This window comes from Crassostrea angulata, chromosome 5, assembly GCF_025612915.1.
Source record: "Crassostrea angulata isolate pt1a10 chromosome 5, ASM2561291v2, whole genome shotgun sequence".
Taxonomy (NCBI): domain Eukaryota; kingdom Metazoa; phylum Mollusca; class Bivalvia; order Ostreida; family Ostreidae; genus Magallana; species Magallana angulata.
The window spans coordinates 34,507,159-34,530,280 of record NC_069115.1 but is presented as its reverse complement, the minus strand read 5'-3'; the positions used below and the strand labels follow the sequence as shown (position 1 = coordinate 34,530,280).

Sequence of the window (23,122 nt, the reverse complement as noted above, 5' to 3'; positions counted from 1 at the left end):
AGGTAAAACTGGGATCAAAAGTGAGCTCGTCTAAGTTTTATGGCCCCGGGGCCAGAACTTTGTTTGCGTAGTAGATGCACAGAGAATAATTTTTAAAATGCTTTAGAAATATACACATGTACATATCACATGATCAATGAAGTCTCCCTTTTCCAATCGCCAGAAGCCTTGGTTCTAACAGGCACGTAGCATCTTTTGAAAGTGGTGGGTGGGGGGCAGACTCATTCAAAAAATCTTGACAAGCAAAATAAAAAGACTTTCCCAAAATCTTCAAAATCCTAATCCGTAAGGGGGGGGGGGGGGGGGGGATTCAATGTTTTATATGTAAATTTTAAAAAATTGGTTACTGCGACGAGAAAAAAAAGGGAGGGGGGGCCTGCCAAAAGGATATAAAATACTTTTTTTTCAATCGAACTAAAGTTTTCATTTTACACTGAAAAAAAAAAAATCAAAGGAAGGAACCTCCTCCCACGGGTACTCAGCCTTAGAGGGTTTGTGAGGTATAAAAGCACATTCACTATGACAATTAACCCATCACCCCCACCCCATCCTCCGACACGCGTAGATTAATGAATTGCTCCATGGTCATCACATAACAATGTTTTCTCATTCTAACGGCTAAGAAGACAAGAGACACCATGATATACAATTTTAATAAGTTTCATCATCATGCACCGAGTTTGCCTACATAATTAAGATGCCCATACCAGAGAAAAAGATGTTAAAATTGCTCCATGCACGTCCACTATATGAAAAAAAACTAGAAGCCTTCACCCTGGTGACCCTGAATTTCAGAATTTTGTTTACTTAAACCGAGTCAATAAATTTCACCTCCAAGGGATGGGGGATAAAAATATCTGAATTTATATTTCACTCTGATATGTACACACCAAATTCAGCAAAAATATATATCATGGTAGTTTCAGGTAAGTTTGCAATGTCCAAATGGTAGAGAGAGAGAGAGAGAGAGAGAGAGAGAGTCCTGCAAGTTTGATACAGCTGTTACAGAGCAGAGCCAACTGAAGAGCAAATCATCTAACACTGACATAACATTTTTTAATGTTTTCTTGTTGTTCCACAAATGTAATAATTTTACCCATATGTCCTGAAAACTGCTGAACATTCCTGCAAAAGCTGCATCAATTCAATCCTCGCATGTATTATTCCTTTAAAAGATCCATCATGTAATACCCATTTAGTTAAAGATAGATAGCTTTACTGACTAGAGAAATGTTATATAATGTACCAGGTTAGAACTAATTCATAGTTAAGAAAGTATGGACTCAATGCTCATCTTTAAATAGTTTATTATTCCTCTATATACAAATCATCTATGTACAATTCGACTTCAAATTAGGCAACAATTTTATCAATTTTCAATGGAAAAAAAATTGTGCACTTGCCAAGGATAAAACATAGATAATAAAAAAAAAATGATAACAGAACAATATTTGTTGTCTAACAAAAAACAAACAAAGGAGTATCATGAAAAAATGAGCTGAGGTGTTAGCAAATTAAAAACAATGCAACTAAGGAATGAAATGTATGGCTACCATTGGGTGGATTTTGCTTACAATACAAGGAAGATAACTCTTTATAAAGCATCTGATATTATTCCCTTACGATATTAAAAATAAATAATTTGAGCTGGCTCAAATATTGTATATTACTTCTTTTTAAAAAAAAAAGTCATTATAATAATAACACAATACTATTCATGCACAATAAAATGATGATTGGGGAAAAGAAAATAAAAGTAACGTAACGGACAAATGCATTACATGCATGTTACTGGGTCACACTAGGATGTTTGCTGCCTAGAAAATCTTACAAAGTCTTAACAAAGTGGATAATCCGTAGAATAATCCAACCGAAAAAAAAGGTAATTAATTACAACCACATTGTCCAATAAATTAAAAAGATGACAAACTAAACAATAAAGTTGTATCACAGTTTGCCATGTTGTCTAACGCTGCATTCATCATCATGTACCAACACATATTTATATGCAGTCCCCTCATACTTATACATCTATACCAGTGTTAACAGTCAAGCACACACATAACTGACCAATATTAGAGCATCATACAGAATATTTGGAAGGGGGGGAAAAAACCACATTCAGATATACTCTATTTCTACCACCAACTGAACATTTAAGAGGTCTATTGAAGACATTAATACATTCCCACACATCAACATTTTTTTTCCTTTTTACACATTTATAACACATTCTACAGTAGATATATATATAACTTCCAATTACCATTCTAAATGACACACCGCAGGTCAAAACTTATGTACATCCAATATTTTTTTTTTCTCATTGTCTTTTTCGAATACAAGAAGCATGCATGCAAAAAATTATCCAAGTGTACTTTGTTAACATTGTTTACCCTCACATGTATATATACAAAAATTTGTGAAAAAGACTACCGTAGAATTTAATGAATTTTTTGTTTTTCATGCATATTTCAAACACAAATAAATTATATAAAGATAATGATAGACATCTTAGCTTATAGCAAATTAAATACTACACATAAATATCAACTTAAGTACATTTACATCCTTTTCCTCATGCAAATACATATGTTTGTCGACAAATAAATACTTTGGTCTAGATAGTTTGAAACATCTTATGCACCACATAAAACTAGACAAATTTCATTGGTTAAAACGGGTTCTTCTTTTTTTAAATCTGTTTACTGTTTAAAACATAAGACTTCATTTGACACAGATTCCTAATAGGAGAAGCAAAGCACAATCATACCTCAATAAAATACATTTACACTCCATCTTAAATATAAATACATAATATAATAAAGGCTAAGCTACCAGGATTGAATTCTCTAAAACATGAGATCAAGTTCAGCAGACGTCGTTAGCACTGAGGTCAGGCAGGTCAAGGCGTCTAGCCGTCGTCAGACCCTCCTTGGCCGCGAAGTTGCTGGCGGCAGCCGAAATGGTGGACAGCGGGATCAAGCCCCCGGGGGTGTTGCGAAAATACTTGGTTGTGGGAGGAGTGGGTCGCTCCGTGGGGGTGATCATCTGCTGGGAGATGACTGGCGAGGACTGGACAGCACTAGTGTGGGAGGCACTGGACATGGACGCTGGAATCGGAGACAGTTTCACGGGCGGCTGTCCAATGAAGTGAGGCACAGAGGAAGTCTGGTTCACATATGTCTGTTGCCCTTGAAAGGTGAACACAGTCGGACTAGGGGAGGCACTACTGTTGGGGGTGAGGGGAGGACTGAAGGTCACTGGTACCATGAAGTTCACCGCCTGCCCCGAACTATCTGTAGCACTCATTGGAACTCCTTGAATGATTTGCATGTGGGATATAGAAGTGGCAGGCTGGCGCTGAATGAAAGGCAGCTGCAATATAGTAGGGGGCTGATTTGGCAACTGCACTGCTATTCTGTGAATCTGTCCCTGCTGGTTGCTCTTCCCATTAACAGATTGTTCTGAATCACACGAATCCATTCCTTTGTTGGATTCACCTTCTGACATGCCTTTACCTCCTTGGGCTTCCATGAAGTCAGACATCAAAGCTCTCTGTGGTGGAGTCTTCCCTTTAATCTCGGTGGAAGTTTTTTTAATCCTGGCCTCGTCTTCATCAGTCGGGGGTGAGGGGTATTCCAACCTGAAACGTTTGACCTCGGGTTCTCCGTTCTGAATGACATAGGCTCTCTTGACCGCCTGGAAAACACCAGCCTCAGGAGCATTCTCGCTTTTGACTGGACTTTGTATCTCTTTGATCTCTGCCTCCTTCTTGATTGGTACTGGCACTTTGAGGGATTTCAGTACTGCATTGATCTGATCCTTGGTTAGGGGCAGAGACGAGTTCTGTTTGGCTTTAATGACGATGGTCTCGGTCGTCTTTCCATCTTTGGTGGCGACTCCTGAGGAATTTGCTTCTGCAGAGGTTGCTGCATCTGATTTCAATACTGCTGTCTTTGGTGGATGAATGATTTGGAATTCTGTTCCCTTCTGCTTGACAATGATTCTCTTGCTGTAACTTTTTCTAACCGTACTGGGTTCTTCCTGACTCAGGCTCATTTGAGCATCTACAAAATATTTAAAAAAACACAATTTCAACACAGCATCAATGGACTGAAGGCTAAAATGTACTCATGCTCGCAACATTTGTGACAAATAAAACAGTAGGGAAACAGGACCATTTTTAAAAACAATTGAAACAAGAGCAACCCAAGTGGTGCATTTGCTACTAATAGACCGTTTTTTTAGTTAACTCATTTATTGATTGTGTTCTTTTGTTAACTTGTACATTAAATGCGATTTGTGTATCTTTGAAAATTTCAAACGTCTCGACAAATAATTCACCAATAGCCTTGGAAACAAATGTTTTGATTATAACAATGCTTACCATCAAAGCTGAGTTTCTCTGTGGGGCTTGATGGCTGTGACATGGAAGCATACAGCTTGTCTCGCTCTTTCTCTGCCACTTGACAAATTTGTTCAAAAGAGGAATGTCTCGGCATGGAGTTCTTCTTGACACCGCCGTCACTTAGTCCTGCAAAACAATTTGTACAAATTTAATTCTCAGTGCTGCCATCAAATAGATATTAACTAACGGGCATTGACAATCTTAAAAAAAAAAATAAACATATCATTATAATTCGTTTTTTTAAAGTCAAATTATTTCCTTTTAAACTAAAAAAAAAAGGTCCAGATTATTCTTGATAAAGGTGAGAAACAGCAAACTATAATCAAAGCCAAATGAAACCTACATGAAGATAACAAAACCCCCTTTAGATCTTCGTATAACTCAAACAGAGGAGATTCAAGGGTTTTCCAAGAAAATCAATGAACGTTAACATTATTTTTTTTTTCAATTTACTGATAAGATTAAGTAAAATGTTGAAAACAACATCAAGGCCACTCAAAACCCTTGGATTACATCATACTCCAAAGAATAGATTCAATGATTACCCATAGGAGTAGTTAAAACATAGAAATGACAGGAAGGAATCAAAATATGAATTACTTGTTCACATATTTCTTTTTTCAATTTTAAAATTTGGAACTTTTCGAATAAATTTCAATTGTTTTCATAATTAAGCAATTGCATGGATAAGTGCTGGAATGTAAAGAAAGGAAAGCTACCTCTGTCATCAGAATAGGGAGAATTAGGTTTAATTGGTCGGTATCCGTTTGGTGAAAGGATATCAGACACTGCAAAATGGAAAAATGTTTCATAGTACACAGGTAAGTAACACAGGTGTGAGAAGACTTTTGCCCATCGAATTGGTTCCCATTAACTAGTGACCTAGTTACAGAGAAGAACTAGTCTGCTACAAGTCCACTTGATGACAAGAACAAACTAGGTAAAGGGGGCCATAGGTGGAGTGGTTTTACAGTCACTGGATATAGGTTCATACTTAGTAACAAAATCCAGTGATGTACCCCCAAAAACAACAACAAAGTAAAACACGGCAAACTCAAAGTATTAGATCCACACAGAAATAAATTCACAAAACCAAAAGAGGGTAAAAGGTGTTTTTTGGTTGTTGGTTGGAAATGCTGAGAAGAAATTCATACTAAAAGCAAGGTATTTAGACTTACTTTGCTGGTTCTTGACACAGTCAAGCATGGAATGTCTCGAAGACGGTCTGTGATATCCATCGTGGTAGCACACTACAAGACAGGTACTCAATACTTAAAAGCATGACACACAAAGATACATGGCTATCTCAAACTCAAGTGAACTGAGAAATAAAATGCACAATAGATCCAAAATTCATATTATTTACGAGATTAAACAGAATGAGAAAACAATGTTTATGTTTTTTTAGACACTTCAACAAACCAATAATAACGGAGGTATTGGAGTAAACAGTTTGATATCCAAACTTCAATTGTATTATCAAAAAGATTAGAAGGCATGAAATTCTAATAAAAGTATTACAACAGTCGATTGAACTGCAAAACAATTAATATTTGCAATTTATTTTGCGTTTTACATTGTACCAACCATTCAACTCATGAACTTGCTCCAGATCTGGCCCTATATATTGATATGTTGGTTTTCTGTCCCTGATGTCAGTTATGCGAATCTTCCTGATTAAGTTGAGTGTCGCTAAAATATTAGCTATGTCATAAAGTCTCCTGATCTTGGCTGTAACAAACAAGAGATGGACAATGAAGAAATCTATGCATTTGAGAAAACAAACTTTAACGTCAAAATAATAACCAAGGCATGAAACTTGGCAAAGTACTTTTTGGCCGAAGGAAATTTAACATGTTTATACATTTTGTATATTTATCTATCGGCATAATTTATTACATTGCATCTGATCGGTGTCTGTTTATAAAAATCAACAGTTCTTACTTTTGAACTTAGCATTCTCTGTCCTATCAATGTTTGGATCTCCAATGAGAATCTTAGCTGCCAAATCCAGGTTCACAACTCTTGGCTGAAAATGAAGCAACTTTTTAAGAGGACTTTTCAATATAAATTATTTTTTTTCATAGTCTTTTATAAGGAAGATAAATTTATATAATTCAGACAGCAAAGTAATTTAAACACAAAACTCAACTTACCCTGGAAACCAAGAAAAGCATGAGAAATTTCTGACTCATAATGCCCAGTGATTTGTCTTTCCTCAGTAATGCTATAAAAGAAGAATTCAATTAATGCATGTACAAAATTTAAGTTTAACCACAATACCAACTGAAGCATATTCATAGATGAAAGATGTAAATTAAATATATGTCCAATAAGAACCATTGATATATATCGTAACCATTGATAAAAAAAAAGAACAGCAATAAATGATTTTGTTTCTCTTACCCGCGTTAGGATTTTCGGGGTCCATGACTAGTGGAGGAGTAGCACTATATACGCTGCCGTTCTGCTCTGCCAGTTCACGGTTCAACTCATAGTCCTTGACCTTTAGCACTAGTTCTCCGAATCCTTCAGCATCAGCTAATGCCTGCAAAAATCAATCATATTCAAATACTAATACTGATTTTGAAAAAAAAAAAAAAATTAATTCAATTTATCCTCAGTGCAAAATTCATTTGCAAAATATATTATTAAAACAAGGAAATAACAATGTATGCATATTAAATTTTTAAATATTCTCACCTTTAGTTTGGCAAGTGTGTTGACTAGATTAGTTTTCCCATGCCAAGCATACTTGTTCTTGGCAAGTCGACTGACGATCTCCACACTTTCTAATACATTGACAATGTCATAAATTCTTCGCCTTTCAACAGCTTGAAAATATAGAACAATAATATTTAGTACTGTAATCAGGACATATAAAACACAAGGTGTTGGCAGATAAATGTTGTATTTTAAAATTTACAAATATTTACCCAATTCTTTTGCTACTTCATCCAGTGAAATTTCTAAACTTTCTTCTGTCTCTGGGTTTTCAGGATATTTCTGTAGGAATCTACAAATATTCAAATAACATTAAGAACATGTTGCAAACGAAGTAAAGAAAAATCAAATCTTACAGTGAACAAAAAAATCTTTATTTATAGACAAACTCACTTTTGACAAAGTAAGCCTAAAGACTTCTCTTTGCGTGAGCCTGGTTTCCAGTCTCCATTTTCATCCTCATTCTGTGAAGCTGCCAATTCTGCATCGAGATTGAGAGGTTTAAATTTCCCTCCCAAATCATCACTCTCCCTTCCTTCACTCTCCTCTTCCAGCTGTTTTTCTCTGTTTCTGAGTTCGGGGCTCACAGCACTAAACAGCATCTTTAGATTTGCTGTTGGCGTAAGGGGGGCTGGGGTCTCAGGATTGTCGCTGGGGGTGGAGGGTCTCTCACCGATTGAGTCCACAGAACATTCAGAGTCACTTTTCACCCTTTCCATTTTCACAGATTGTCCTTCAGTTACCACTGAACTTTTCTCTGACTTTGTAGATGATTTTCTCTCTGCTTTGATTGGAGAACCAGAGGACTCCTTCTTGGATCTTGATTTGGCTCTCATGTTTTCTTTGTCAGATGCTGTTGGGATTTTCGGAGAGCTATTGCATTTAAGTGCGGAAACACCAGCGTTTTGTTTGTTGATCGGAGAAAATGGGATTCTATCTATCTTGGTGTGTAGTTCAACAGTGGATTCTTCAATTACTGGATTTGTGTCAAGTGAATACAGTGAAGGTAGATTTATTTCTGTCATTTCTGCAAGAAAAAGATGAACAAAACATTAATGAATCAAAGCTAAACATTAATCCTATTGTCTAATATTCAGTTTATAAAATAGTTTATGAAGTTGATTTATTTATAAGCAGACTGAAGAAATTAGTAGAATCTAGGCTATAGTTACAAATCGTTGGAAGCACTTTCCACAAAATGAATAAAAAAGATCTGACCAAAATACAAATTCAATGATATTGATATAATAAAAAAAAATGAGTAATATTAATTCAAACACTAATAAACTCTTCAACTTTTAACTGTGACATTAACATTTAAAACAAACACAATAGTCTACCCAGAACGTAAACATACATCTGGCGTATGTTACAAGTGTAAACAAATTTAGCGCGCCAACCGTCTTTGTGAATCGAAGTCAATTTTCAGTGAAATATACAGGGTATCAGTAATTTAAAAGCAAGAAAAAATAAATACCTGCTAATGGGTTGCTAAATTCTCAAAAATATAAAATTAATCTTGCACAGTACTCTCTTAGTTTCTGTTGGCGTTCAAACGATAGACGAATACTAGCGCGTTCGAATTTGGCGCGTGACCGTATGCCATAGCGGCCCCACTTCTGCACATCTGTTATTTATCGGTGAAAATTAGATTTGTTTGACCGTTATGTATAGACAATGTTGATCAAATGATTTAATATGAAACACATTAAGTTCAGCTGCCCATTTATTGCGTAATATGGCCCCTGGCTATTGGTATAATTATCGATTTATAAACCGGGTAGTCTAGGTTCCGCCAAATATATAGGTCACAACTGAGAATGGACACGTTCCTGTTCGCGGAAAAAATACGCCATCGATTCATTAACACCTCCAGCCCCAAATTTCACACACCACAGATATCTAAGACTTACACTGACATTTTATATTACGGTCTATGCTCTGAAGATACATCTAGATGCTTATTTTCTGTCGAAACATCAACGGTAGCTTCCTACTTGGTGACCCCCGCGTAAGATAGGTCGTAACAGGTTTATCATGTTGACCTGGCAGAATATCTCACATAATCTCATGGAGATGAGAAAATTTATCTAAATGTTAACTTCATCTAAAACATAACAGTGTAGTTTAATAAACAAACGGTATCGTTTTACGAATTCAATATACAGGCCTAGACGATGTGGTCTTACACACTCGTTCAATACGACAAAACAGCCATACGATTAGAATGTAAACCTACCGGAAGGAGAGGTTATGAAGAGGAGAAAGGTACAACAGTTTCTAAATGATATAAAAGATGTACATTACCATAGTTAGTAGCTGTAACTGTCGATATCTCGCTATATTTCAACCTCCATGACTCGTTCGCTACGTTATTTGGCGCGAGATGTTGAGGTTTTAGTTACCGCGTTACCGCCCACTTTATGAAGACCAATCAAATTAAAATTCTATTTAAGGCCTTAATAACAGGACCAATCAGATTCAAATATTATGACAGATCAAAGGTCAGCAAGCCGGTCGAAAGGTCATTGGTTTCAAACATGTCTAGTCAGTGCGTCGGTTAGATCTATGTACTTATGGTATGACATGTTCAGACGAAACTTGAGTTAATTTTTTTCTACATAAAACAAATATTTTAAATCTAGGTCATATATTTAGATAATTGAAAAAGAGATATAGAATCTCTGGCATGTCTATTAGGATGCGAAAAAAATATTGCGGGAAAAATTATTGATCAATGCCAACCATGACCTGGATTCCTTTAAGAGTGTAAACACACATTTTAATGACGTAGTACTCTTGATTGAGTTTTCCCGCAAAAACAGCATGCAAAATGCATGCACTGTCATTTCTCCTGGATTGGGAAATTGACACAGTAAGTTTAAGCTCCCTGGTGTTATTTAAGTGCAAAATGAATTTATATTCTTACATTACACGTGAGAAAATAATCAATATCTGGTGAATGATTGGATAAATAAGGTAAATCCACGGTGACCCGAGGGATAATTTTTAGTACGGGGAGGGGGGGGGGGGGGGATCTGAGGCTTGAGTCGTATTGGTTTTTCAATAATTCTTACAAAAAGGGTGGGAGGGGAGTGCCCGACCCATTGCACCTCAAATTCCGCGTACAGGCTAGTACCATAAAATTATTAGATAACCCGACATCAGGTAAATCTTATTCATTTAGGTGCAGAAGATACAAGGGATGAATTAACTGAAAATAAAATCAATGTCTGGCAATGACATTCACACAGTGGGAGGGGGTCAGAAGCATCTATAATTATAGTTACATAGAATGTGCATATTTTAAAACATTGTTGATGATTGATAACAAATTAGTTCTTTTGATAAACAAAAGAAATATCTTTTAATTTTTTTTTTAATAAAAAATGAAGTATTAATAAAAAAACTTGTTTTGAGAATGGGATAGTGATCAAATAAAATATTTCAAATTCGATCTGCATACTCCTAATCTTTTTCTCCAACTCTACATCAATGGTCAATATGCCAATTTGAAGTTGATGTATTAAAGATTTTTGAAATTCAAAAATTTGACTTTCTCCTTCAACAGTCATATTAAAAATGGTTTTAGTTTGAACTCCCATGGTTTAAGATTTTAAGAAATATCTACTGTACACTTTTTTTTTTGTGTATTACACGTACATTCATGTATTTTCTTACATGTATTGACCAATTTATCAGCAACAGGATCAATACAGTACATAAGTTATATGAATTAGAAAAGTTCACGCAAACTTGAGTGAGAGATCTAGGTAAGGGATAAAAGTAGCGACTTAACTTTTTAATAAAAAAAAAAAAGATAGTTTAATTCATATTGTGTGAAATTTCAGGATGTTTATAAATTAATATTGACCATTTTTCCTTCCCCGTCCCCATTCTCTAGTTTTATACCTATCTGGTGATAGCTTTATTTAACAATTTTCAACAGTAACGAGTTTTTCTACAGGTGATTGATGCCAATGTACATTACTGAAGTGACTGATGTTCTTAAAAAGAAGTGGAAAAAAATTCTCGAGGTACGACGAAACTATTGCTGACATACAGAACGTGCCAGAATGCATACATAGATGTGCCATACAATTTAACATCAGGAAAGATGAGGCAATATGAAAAGCTTTTGCAGGCAAAACCTATATGTATGTAATTAATATTTATTAAGTCTGCTACTATACAGGGATGTTTTTATCTCTTTATCTCTCTCGGATATAATGCATTTTCTTAAATAATTATTGATTTATAGCATGTACGGTTTGTTAGCGCTGTCAAATAAAACGAAGATAATTTGAGAGGCCTAATGTTTTTCGGGGATTAAGGAATAAAAAAAAACTGCGTTGTATTTTTTTTCCCTCCCTCTCTCTCTCTCTCTAATCATTGTAGGTGGCACAGTTTCATTTCAAAGCATTAATTGCTCCGTGGAATGAATCAATGATGTATTATTGCTACTAGCTCGTGAGTCACCAAGGAAAAAACTCTTGTGGTTTGCTTACATGGAGTTTTTTTTTTTCGCTGTCAATTCTTGCTGTGTATTTCATCAACATGATGTGATGAAAGATATGCATTCATAGTTAATGGACTTCTCGATCTCTCTTTTTTTTTCTTTACAAAAATGTGATATATTTTCGTAAACATGCAGGCAGAAAGTCATTTCTTGAATGTGTTGGATACTTATGACTTGTTATAGTAATTAATGCAGGATTCTGATCTTTTAGTTTAAAGTGATGGATAACGGTACTGCTGTGACATGAATTCTGACCAATGGCTGCAGCTGGACTCCACATTCAAGACCAAGGGAGATTATTCAGAATGAGCAGTGGCGTCTGTCAAACAATAAAAGTAAGTGAATTCTTTTTATATAATATATATATCATGTACCTGTAAAAGTAGTTTTTTTTTTAGGGATAGAGGAATGATGACTTGTTTACAAATCCTCGATCATGCGGGATAAGAAAAATGGAATCAGGTTCCATTTTATTGGTCAGCCACAATATTGACCCCCCCTTCCCTTTTTCAATCAAATCTGAATCACAACATTATCCCAGTGATGGTCTTATCAGTTTATGTGCAGTTATGCAGAGAGAAACTGAGTATCAAATTAGGTTCAATATCAATCTAAGTTGAAAGAGGTGTATTTGCATGAAACAAAAAACGGCTTTTCACGATTACTCATTCAGTGATAAAATATTTATCGCTGCACACATTAGGAGTTGAGTGTCACATGAAGCTTTCCTCAATCTTATGTCAGATTTTGCGTGTGAAATTTACTCCCAATTTTTGTGTTCCTTAAAATTTGATTGAAGAAAAAAATTGCATAAGATAAAATCTTTCTCTATAGAGAATGGAATCTTGGTGTTAGTACTGTATATTGGAGTATTACAAAGTTAAAACCCGGTTTTAGGTTTTTGAAAGTTGAAACAATTTGTATAATTGCTTTCCATTGTATATGGTATCTTTGGTTATATTCCTATAATATCAGAAAAAAATGATATATTCTTAACTGGAAAATGTTTAGTTTACTGCAAAAGTGTTACCTCTAATATAAACTGGACAAGAGAGAGAGAGAGAGAGAGAGAGAGAGAGAGAGAGAGAGAGAGAGAGAGTATTTGGTGATATCTATAATAATAAAGAGTCTCAAGCAATTTTCTCCTGACAAGCAACTTGCATAAATCCTTTATACAATGCTTGTTTGGGGGTAAAGTTGATGAAAATTCCTCTCATTGTCATTCATAGTCCCTGTCTACTTAATGTTAAGACTCTGACAATATTGAAGGAAACATTGTCTGGACCAATGATATTGACCAATGAATGTCACTATCTTTCATAACCCATTGATTTTGTTTAAAATATCAATATAAGAATTGCTTGCTTTGAAGATCAGTATTTTGCTATCTCAATGATATATCTTGAAATCAGTATGCTTACTTTACCATTTTCAATGATGTAAGTACATTGTATTTGAGGAGTTTCTAAGAAGTTTTTTTTGTAAAAGTGTTTATAGATTAATTTCCATATTCATAGCATGGTACCAGTAGCTAATTAGTTTATATAAAGTACTTTATTAATTATTATAACATAATTACATATATTAAGATAAAAGTGAACAATCAAAATAGAAGTAACTAGTATGGAAACAATTAATAAATTTTAATTAAACAGCTAACATGTAATTAGCAGTTTGTTGATTTTAAATCTTTATCCATACACAACTAAACAAGAAATTCACATCCACATGGTAAGGGGGTGAAGAAATAGACAGTTCTTCTAAGACCAAAAGGATTATAATTAGTGGTCACTGATGAAAACAATAGATGAAAGAGTCACCCTCACGAGCTGACAAAGGATTTGTTTTTGACACATTGATAAACAGTTATTGAAATTTTCCCTTAGGCAATGAAAGAAGCATATTTTTTCATATTGATCATGGCTGTTTTTGTTTTCATCTGTTTTGCTGTGGGGAGGAAAAATGTCATTAACAATATGGATGTCCCCATGTAATGATCGAACCATGCAAGGTTGACCTAAGGGGATACCTGATAATTAATTTCAGATCTTCCTTATTTTTCTTTCATGCAACATGTGTTATTTTACAATGCTTACCAATAAATAAGCAAGGAGGAAGTGTTTTACAATTGAACCACCAGTGCCCAGAAGTTTAAAATAAGAATAATGTTTGTAAATACAGTTAAAGTCAGTGAAAATCATTTTAAAAATATTTAAGATTTCCATGCATGCTTTCCAAAGTGAACGATATATTGAATCAGTAAGTCATGTGCTTATCAGAGGGCAAATTACAAAGTAACCGCAAAGTTCTTTAATTTATAAAGTGTGAATCTGCAACAACAGTTGTCATTAATAGAAATAAAATTTGTCATTTCTTTAATCATCTCCCTAATTGTACATCTGACTGAATTGATAATTTCTTATCACTTCTTGTGGATGATAGCAATCTGAACTCCGCTAGCTCATAGATAAGGAGGTCTCCCGCTGTTCCACACAGCTCTGAGGGATCAGCCACCATCGGCAGGGCTGCTAATCTGATTAAAACTCGCCCATGAAGACGGTAATTCAGTCCCAATTCTTAGCAGATTATATCTCTGTGAGGATCCACATGTCTGTTACAGCAGTGTAACTCATTCCAGTGATGATCATCATCAACACATATTGCACCGTGTCTTCTGGAATTTAATCAATGGAAAGTCTCTGTGATTTTTATCAGGCTATTAAAATATGCAAGGATTGAAAACACCCAGGTCACTAATTCAGTTTGGTTTCTTCTCCCTTTAATACCTTCAAAATAAGTGTCCATTGGTTGTTGATGGATCAGTTTTGAAAGAAAAATTGTTTTTTAATTATTTCTACATTAAAAAATTGAATTAACTGAGAAATAACTGATTTAGAATTTATTTAAATTCATATTTATATCCACATTTGATTTTAAATTTGTTGCATCTTCCACATTTCCCATGGTTTATTTGTGTCAGTTGGAGGTCATTCTAAGGCATGCACCATTTTACCCTTGAATTAGGTATATCGGATGATAGTACATGTTCCTTCACAGATGCTCAGTGTAGGTGTATAGATTCCTAGAGAGAAGCTATAGTGTCTAGATAATAAAAGATGAATGTGATTTGCCAAAGGTCAAGATGCTCAGTCTAAAGAATAGAAATCCAACAGCACTTGTTTCTCTAATCTCGTATATATTGCTGTAACTGGAGTTTTGTGTTTGCTTATTTTTTAAAGAATTTTGACTGATTATAATTTGCATTACCGACAAAGAAAAAGGTGAAATGTTATTGACTTCAAAGCTCGATATTTTCTCTGAAAATTTTTATATCATTTAATATATATAGAATTATTTTGTTAAAACATTTCAAAACTTCGTATGCAAACATTTGTTTGTGTACTAAATAGTTTACAGTATAGTTTATGTTTTTCAAAATATAGTTTTACATGTACTGGAACTTTAAAAATGACACAAACTCGAAGATGTGTAACTAAATAACTTCCTGCTATTTTATACCTAATATTTGTATACTTTCAAATATAAAGGATAAAAACATGTTTGTGATAAAGATCAACAGCTGAAAACACATGTGACAAAGGGAAGAATGCGAAAAAGGGAGATCCTGGGTGCATGGATTAAGAGGGCTGGATGTTTGCGGCCATTTTTAGACAATATCAATCTTCTTGATAAGAAGAGCTCTTTGAAAAGATGTAGAAAAATATTCAAATTTTAACGCCAATATATTTGATTTTTTTCCTTTACTTAATGACGGTTCATAACTTAAAAATATTATATTTAAAATTATAAAGTACGGTAGATCGGGTGGGAACTTTGTTGACCACATAGCACACGTAACTCCTTAAATCAGCTTTCACACACTGCTGCATAGGTTTGACTTCATGGCCAATCAACCTGGACTTATATGGATGTTGCCATGCATGATCAAGTATCTACGGAGAAGGATCTAATCTGCATTATTTATCCGAGATCTCCTTGGGTCGATTTCCTTTACTACATCCTGTTGTCATATTGGAGACAGGATGAGGAACTCAGACGTAATACATCCAGGTCATGCCAACAATAAAACACAACACCGTGATTTAACATCAATTCAAGTACCTACTGGTATTATATGACTGTTGCGTTTCCTTGCGATCAGTATCGGAGATTTAGAGAATATAGGGAGCTACTGTTTTGTAATTGTTTGTTTGCTGGGTGCAGTTGTAGCTATTTTTTGGCTATTTCAAAAGTTTCAACTGTTTAAGCAAATTGTGCTTCTTTCTATGAGTTGTTAAAACACAAATCAATTTTTTCTGACATTTAGGGGAAGAGGAAGGAGACTCATCATCTTCAACATTATCATTTCCTATATATACCCCCTAACATAAAACTTTAAGGTATTTAATTGCTTTATGTCAATAAATTGAATTGGAAGAAAATCGAAATATTTTAAAGGCCATGCAAACAGCAGAACAATAATTTATCAAGAAACAAAAAACTAGAGGAATTATGAAAAAGAGGAATCACTTTGACCTCATTAAAGTTCTGTTTTGTTTTGCTTGCATATGAGGTTGCATTATAGCACTTGAAGGTCTGTCTTGTCTTTAAGTAATGGATCACACCTTCATGCAATGCCTTTATGACATGATAATTCTTTGCTGCATGTAAACATACATTGAAAGTATGTCATTGATAATAAATTACAATTACACTGAACTCCTAAACTTTTTATTTTACTTCTAAAGTATTTAAAAAAAACCAACATGAGACACATTTAGTTATTGAATAAAAGATATTAATTTTGAGTTATTATGACTTTTCCATGATTTAAATTAAAATTCCCATTTATATTTTTCACCACTATAATACACAGACTAGAAGTGAAGAATATTACTTTTCTAACAAAACATCTGTAAGTGCATGTATGGGTCTAATTGGATTATCAAAGATTTATTTTTCCAACTGTCAATTTCAGCTGCCTATCATTTGAAGGTCATTAGATTTTGTCACATGTCTGACTGTTACCCTCACAGGACACAGTACCTCACGGTGAGACAGCCCTGGGGGGCAAGGGGTCAAATCAGGCTGACCATTCACTAAGTACTTGCTAATTCCACTTAGGAAATGTCAAGGTTCAAAAGGTGCTAAAAACCCTCACTCCATCTCTCACCTATTTGTAGACTTGTGGTTTGTGCAGTCCCATTGTATGATAAACTGCCCTATGGCTTGAATGGGATTGTTTTTTGTTGTCATTAGCTGTATTCAATTGGCAGGTTTTTATTTGTGTGTTTGTTTAACGATTATCAGTTTTACTTGTGTCTTATGTCTCAGATAGGTTGAGGATAACTGATAATACCGTCAACTCTTTTTGTTTATTTTTCTGGAAGATCAAAGCTTTTTACTGCTTCCTCTCCTGTATTTATTTTGCTAAAAGATCAAATGTTTTTCTGCTGTTGTCTTTCTTTGAATCTTTTGTCTCCATATATGTGTTGAATGGAAAGTCACTAAATTTTGTATGCAATCCAAGGTAGACAACTCTTACTGTTATTAACACAGTATTACAAGGATGTGTTATTTCTCTTGTGTAAAGTCCAGGTTAATGAAAATGTGGATGAATTTTACAAGGCTAGCAATAAATGTATATATCAAAAAATGACTCTATATTATTATAGATATCACCAAATACTCTCTCTCTTTCTCTCTCTCTTTCTCTCTCTCTCTCTGTGAAAAGGGAGGGTGAAAATAGTTGAAACTTAACAAATTCCTGATCAAATATATATTATCCAATGTGTACTGTCTTCATGAAATTTGTTTTGTATGACCGTATAGATAAAGCTCTTGTGGTTGATCGGTTGATGGAAAAAAAAACCCTATTATTTCATAATTTTGAGCCTGAGGGAAATTGCAGTCTTATTAAATTACTTGGACCTGACTAATTTAGAACTTAATTTGAATTATTATAGAACAGATGCATATGAAGTCATGGATATACTGGCATATTCAAATTAACACACAGCAGAATTTATACACTACTTTCAGTCTTCTAAACAAAGAATTTTTTTTTGCTTTATAATTTACACTTACCATGACTCAAACACTTTGACATGAATTTACCTTGAGATTTGACAACTTACTGTGACAAAATTAGGAATAATTTGGGATTTTTTTTTGGTCATCATATTGTGTGTTCTAGCTGTAATGCATTTGAAACTTTGCTCTGTAAACAGCTAATGAAATCTCATCTCCGCCAACGTACCAATTGTGAAAGACTGGGAAGTACATGTAAATATTTTTAAGGAGTTTATTCAACTGAATTTGACATAGATATTTTGTATCATAAAAACTGCATTGATGTATGTGAATTAGGAATTAGCTTTTAGGAACATGAATACACAGTAGTGATGGGCCGATTATCGCCGACAATCGAAAGTCGATCGCTAAATGTCTCCCGATGTCAATGATCGATTAAGATTTTCATAATCGATTGTTTAAAAAAAAAAATTAAAAAACCGTAATTTACGAAAATTCTTCGTATGATTTGACTTTTTTTTCAAACATCAAAACGAAAATATAGGTTTAAACAAAATGGCGGCCCCATGTGCAAGTCTCACGGACGAGGCAGATGCCGCAAATCAAGATCCAATTAGTATAGCAGGGGAAATAGTTAATTAAGAAAGAAGACTACATTGTGCAAATTTTGACTTGCTCATTTTCTTGAATAAAAACCTTGAAAGGTACTGGTGCAACACTGAAGTTGTATGTCATGTGACTCGGTCAGATGTGAACTTTCTAGTTATGATGTTTAAAAACAGTTAAAATTGTTTTTGTTTAATGTTTTTGAAATGGGATTTGAACTCTGAATTTCAAATTAATTTGTAATATTTTAAATTGTTTATGTTTATTGTTTGAAGTTTGAACTTGTTCCTAACTTCCTAGTTACTATAAATGGTACAACATATTTTTATTTCCTAGTTTTCTTTTATTCTAACCAGGTGCAGTAAATAAGATTGTATGTGCATAATAATATTTAAATTTTATTAACATATTTGATTTATTTGAATAAATATTTGATAGCTTTTAACAACTGAAACAAGTACATGTATATTACTGTATATACAACGCAAGACGCAAGTTTTTGTTCAGAGAATTGTTTTATTCAATTAAACATAATTTTAAAACTTTCGATTATTTAATCGATTATACACTTTCGATTATTTCCGATAATCGATTATGAAAATTTTCCGAATTCCCATCACTAATACACAGCTCTTTGAGCAGAAGTATATGTAATACAATTGTGTTGAAAATTAAATTAAAAAAGCGTGCAACTAAACGATTCTTTTTTTAATTTTTGGTGTCAGTAAGGAAGTAACATTTGACAATAAGTATTATGTACACATTGCAGGCATGGTATTTTCTTGTTGAGGAAAACAAAGCATCTTCATGAAGTGAAAAGGTTATTGACAATTGAATAGAAATAATAGCCTTGACATTTAAGTCAAAGTTAGATGACAAGAAGGAACATTTTAGCAATTAAGATGGGGCGGAGGGAGCAATGAGGCTATAGAAGTTGTGTCATTCAAAAGGAGCTCCCACTTGTATATGAATCTGCTGCATCTATATATAATACATGTTGTTTTAATATAAATTCTTTTGGATAATATAAAGGTGCAGTCACACAATGCGATTTTCTTATTTGATTTGCTTTTGTCTAAAATCATACTGTATGACCACATAAATGGAAATCCGAAAGTTGATTAAAATCTGATTGTGTCAAATATTTAATTGATTTTTTCGGAGAGAACCAATTATAACCTCACGATGACCTTACCTATACAATGATCAAATATTTATTGTTATATTAAAATCACATGTTAAATCGTATCATGTGACCACCTTAATCCTGAGCTGACTTGCTTGAAGAAAACACATCCAGGGACAGCATCTTAATTACGTGAGAACTGCGAACTTTGAAGTTTGATCCATCTCTTACTTGCTTTCAAATTTAAAAATTTATGGTGAAGTATGGAAAATTCAAAAATATCTGTTTTAAAGTAATGGATTTCAAGAATATGTGTATTTCTTTGGAAAAACAATGGAAGAGAGTTTTCAGAAAAATATGCCAATAATGGTCATATTTGGCAATTAACTGAAAACGGAGTCGTCATCCACAGGATAATCCTAATTTATGGGTTTATCTCTAGGGTTTCACACTAATGTGGCAAGCCTCGCAGGAAAGACTGACATGACATGCAAAAACCGACTAAATTATTAATTACATGTCGCACTACTTCATATCGGGGCCCGCTCCAAGGAGCAAACCGAGAAACAGATGGCAAACTGTCAACGAAAGGGACTTCATAACCATGTTTGAAGGAATGGGAAACCAAGAATCAATTGTGCAATGCCATGATGCACCGTGGCAGTTCTGCAAGAGGAATGTCAGGGGGCAACATGGACTTTCATGCAGGATTCCATTGCAGCAACAACCATTTGTTCTTGTCACCGAAGGCAGAAATCAATTACAAATGCTTCATCAACATCATCATGATTTGGGGGGACTGCTTTTATGCTTGTCTTTTGTGTTTGTTAAATATGAATAATTGGGGATAGAGATTTCATGAGTCATGTATGGATTGAGTGACAAAATAAATGTAAAAGGGAATGAAATAAGGATGTAATTATTTATTGGGCAGACCCAGGCCTTAAAATTGGTCTTTTGTTTAACTTTTCAAGTATTCCTTATTTTAGTTTTACAGAATAAATGAAAATTTGACAAAATGAGAATGCTATATATAAAGCCCATGAAGTTAGTCATCTGCAGAAGAGTTACCTCCCTTGAGGTTTGATAATGAACATTTTTTAATTCTGTGTGTAATAAATGAAAAAAGAAAGACTTTTGAGTACTCTGATGAAAAAAAGAATTACTGGAATCTCTTGCTAATGAATTCCACAATATCTTTTGCTTGAATTTATAGGCATAATATTTCAATCTTGTATTTTTAAACAGGTATAATAGTAGATTGCAGACTGCATAGATTTGTGTTGTGCATGGGTTTTGGATATGAACTTTTTAGGAATGTAATGCACAAAGTTTGATTGAAATTGATTGAAATTATGAATTTCAAGAGATCTTTAAATTCAGTGATTCTGATTTTTAGCAAGGTTGAACTATTCACTGCTGAACAATCTAAGTAAGGTATATTGTAGGTCATTGAATAGTTTGGCTTACACAGCACTATTAAAAGGTCTATTTTGTGGTCACACCAGAGAGTTAACTATGACATCACACAAAACAACGATTATATACATTTCAAGCGGAGCTTATTTCTTTGATATTTATTCTAATAAAAGATAAACTCTATACAAAGCAGCAACACTGTTTGGTATCTACTAGATAAGTAGAATTTAATAAACATTTAACAGAGTTCTTGAAATCTTTCGGTCCTGTCGGCAAGACCGATTAAAATAACCAAGGACCGATTACTTGAGGTTGCCTGTCAGTCCAAATGACCGGTAAAAGTTGACAGGGGAACTTTCGAAAACAAAACTAAATTTCGTACAAAAGCAACGAAGTTTATCCAAACTATTCTGGGTAATCACTGAGGAGATCCGAATGCATACGATAAATCAAGAGGATTTTTTCGCGGATTTTTGGCTCTCTCTAGACTGATCATACGTTTTCGGAACATTTCAGTACTAATGAATATAATTTACGTCACTTAAATGAAAACTTCAGATGCTTTCGATAAGTTTGGCGAGTGTTTAGTACATGTTGACACGGTTGGTTTATAATGCAACTAACAGATGTAAAGCCATGCGATAGGAATAAGGCTTTCGATCATTTTCCAACATAGATATTATAGTCAGAAATTACTTGGAGAAATTGGAGAACTTGTTTAAAACATAGCGTGAACCGATGGCCCCCTATGAATCAAAGATGGCGAGTGTCATCTTTTTTACGTTTTTTTATGTACCCCGGTATATAAATACACTTTTTACACACTGAAACAGGGTTTTAAGTTAATGTTTTCATTGTAACACACAGAAATACACACAAAAATACTAATTTTAATCATTTATGTCTTCGGGAGCAAATAATAAGAACTCCACTATCCGACAACTAAGTCCCTGTGGCATGATGTGTGCAGAAAAAAAAAGAGAACGAGAAAGAAAGATAAAAAAGGAAAGTTGATGAGAGAGAGGGAAGGAAGTTAAAATTAATGAAGTGATAAATAAGAATGTGAACGTGAGAAGCCTGAATGTGAAAGTTAAGAGGAATCATATCAGGAAAAATTGAGAGAAACTGGGAGGCTTGTAAGTTAAGAACGAAGTGAATTGATAATAAAATTCAAATATAGTTTTTCATCCTTCTATTAAAATATTTTGGACTGATAGAAATTTGTCCGGACTGACAAACTTCAGATGGTAGTCAGTCCAAATGTCTGACAGCAGAAAAAAGATTTCAAGAACTCTGATTTAATTTTTTTTTATTCAAGTAAGGGTACAGTATGTTTTGGCAATATTTAAATTTTTTAATGACCTCCATTTGGGAGATTTATCAACACATTAGCACATGACTGTCAATTCAAGTCGATGGAACTGCCCACAGTGGTTATTATTTATACCCAACAGTTAACATAACATAGTACGGTAGTATTTCTGTCATTTTTGCCTCAAATTTCCAAACAAAATTTACTTCTGAATCAGCTATTCTGACAATATGCATCTTCTTAATTGTTCAAGTTTATTCCTACAAGGACTTTCAGCTCGTAATTTGTTTTGCCCGAATGCAGTAACCTGATGATATACCAAAACTCCCCTATGAAGTGTATAATCTTATCTTTAGCAGACATCTTTGGTTCATTATTTTAGCTTTCATGGTTTAGGGACAGCCATGGAAACATCAGATGACATATGTTTATGGTCCTCTATAGTTCCACAGACTTACTTGGGGCCAATCCTAATTTCAAAGACAAAAGCACCACATACATTGCAGACTTGCGATGCTAGTCCAAAGCAAAAATTACCAGTGATGACGAGCTTAATGCTGACGGTGTGTGCACTTTGAAAGTAGTCGCAAACAAAGACATTAAGCAAAGGGAATTATTGTATGCAAAAATCATGGAAAGTGTGGCTAAAAACTTTTAAAATCTTGCTTTATAGGTTTTCTGACAGTCAATAGGAAACTACATATGATGAAATATTGGGGGGGGGGGGGGGGGGGGGGGGGGAGGGGGGTTGGGGGGTGTCACAATTTGATGTTCTTGTGATTTGATACCAAAAATTGGAATCATGAAATTTTTAAAAAGTACTTGCATTAAAAAAGGAATCTATAGTACCGTATATGAGAATTTTTCATCTCCAAACTATTCCATGATGACTATGTGATTAAACCACATCAGGATCCAAATGAAAAATTAAGAATATTTTTTAAAACCACACGAATAATCTCACAAGGTCTG

At 34.2% G+C, this 23,122-nt stretch overlaps 2 protein-coding genes across 6 annotated transcripts in view; one reads left to right on the top strand and one right to left on the bottom strand.

Moving 5' to 3' along the window:
* Positions 1-1,290: 1,290 nt before the first annotated feature.
* LOC128183219 (transcription factor E2F8-like) lies at positions 1,291-9,560 on the bottom strand. Of its 5 annotated transcripts, none has more exons than XM_052852163.1 (12): positions 9,443-9,560; positions 7,529-8,162; positions 7,348-7,427; positions 7,115-7,245; positions 6,818-6,959; positions 6,568-6,638; positions 6,356-6,440; positions 5,999-6,142; positions 5,590-5,661; positions 5,131-5,199; positions 4,391-4,537; positions 1,291-4,070 (listed from the first exon to the last, which is right to left on the bottom strand). In XM_052852163.1, the coding sequence occupies exons 2-12, from the start codon at positions 8,158-8,160 to the stop codon at positions 2,872-2,874; spliced, it is 2,772 nt and encodes a 923-aa protein (XP_052708123.1). In that variant the 5' UTR covers positions 8,161-8,162; positions 9,443-9,560; the 3' UTR covers positions 1,291-2,871. The 5 variants fall into 5 exon arrangements, with proteins under 5 accessions (XP_052708123.1, XP_052708122.1, XP_052708124.1 ...); XM_052852162.1 differs by lacking the exon at positions 9,443-9,560 and adding an exon at positions 8,613-9,422; XM_052852164.1 differs by lacking the exon at positions 9,443-9,560 and adding an exon at positions 9,049-9,422.
* Positions 9,561-11,824: 2,264 nt separating this feature from the next.
* Positions 11,825-23,122, top strand: part of LOC128183218 (neuron navigator 2-like) — a 154,643-nt gene continuing 143,345 nt past the window's right edge. Inside the window, exon 1 of the mRNA XM_052852151.1 lies at positions 11,825-11,989. Within this exon, the coding sequence (XP_052708111.1) occupies positions 11,912-11,989 (78 nt within the window). The 5' untranslated portion in view covers positions 11,825-11,911. The remainder of the gene's footprint in view (positions 11,990-23,122) is intronic.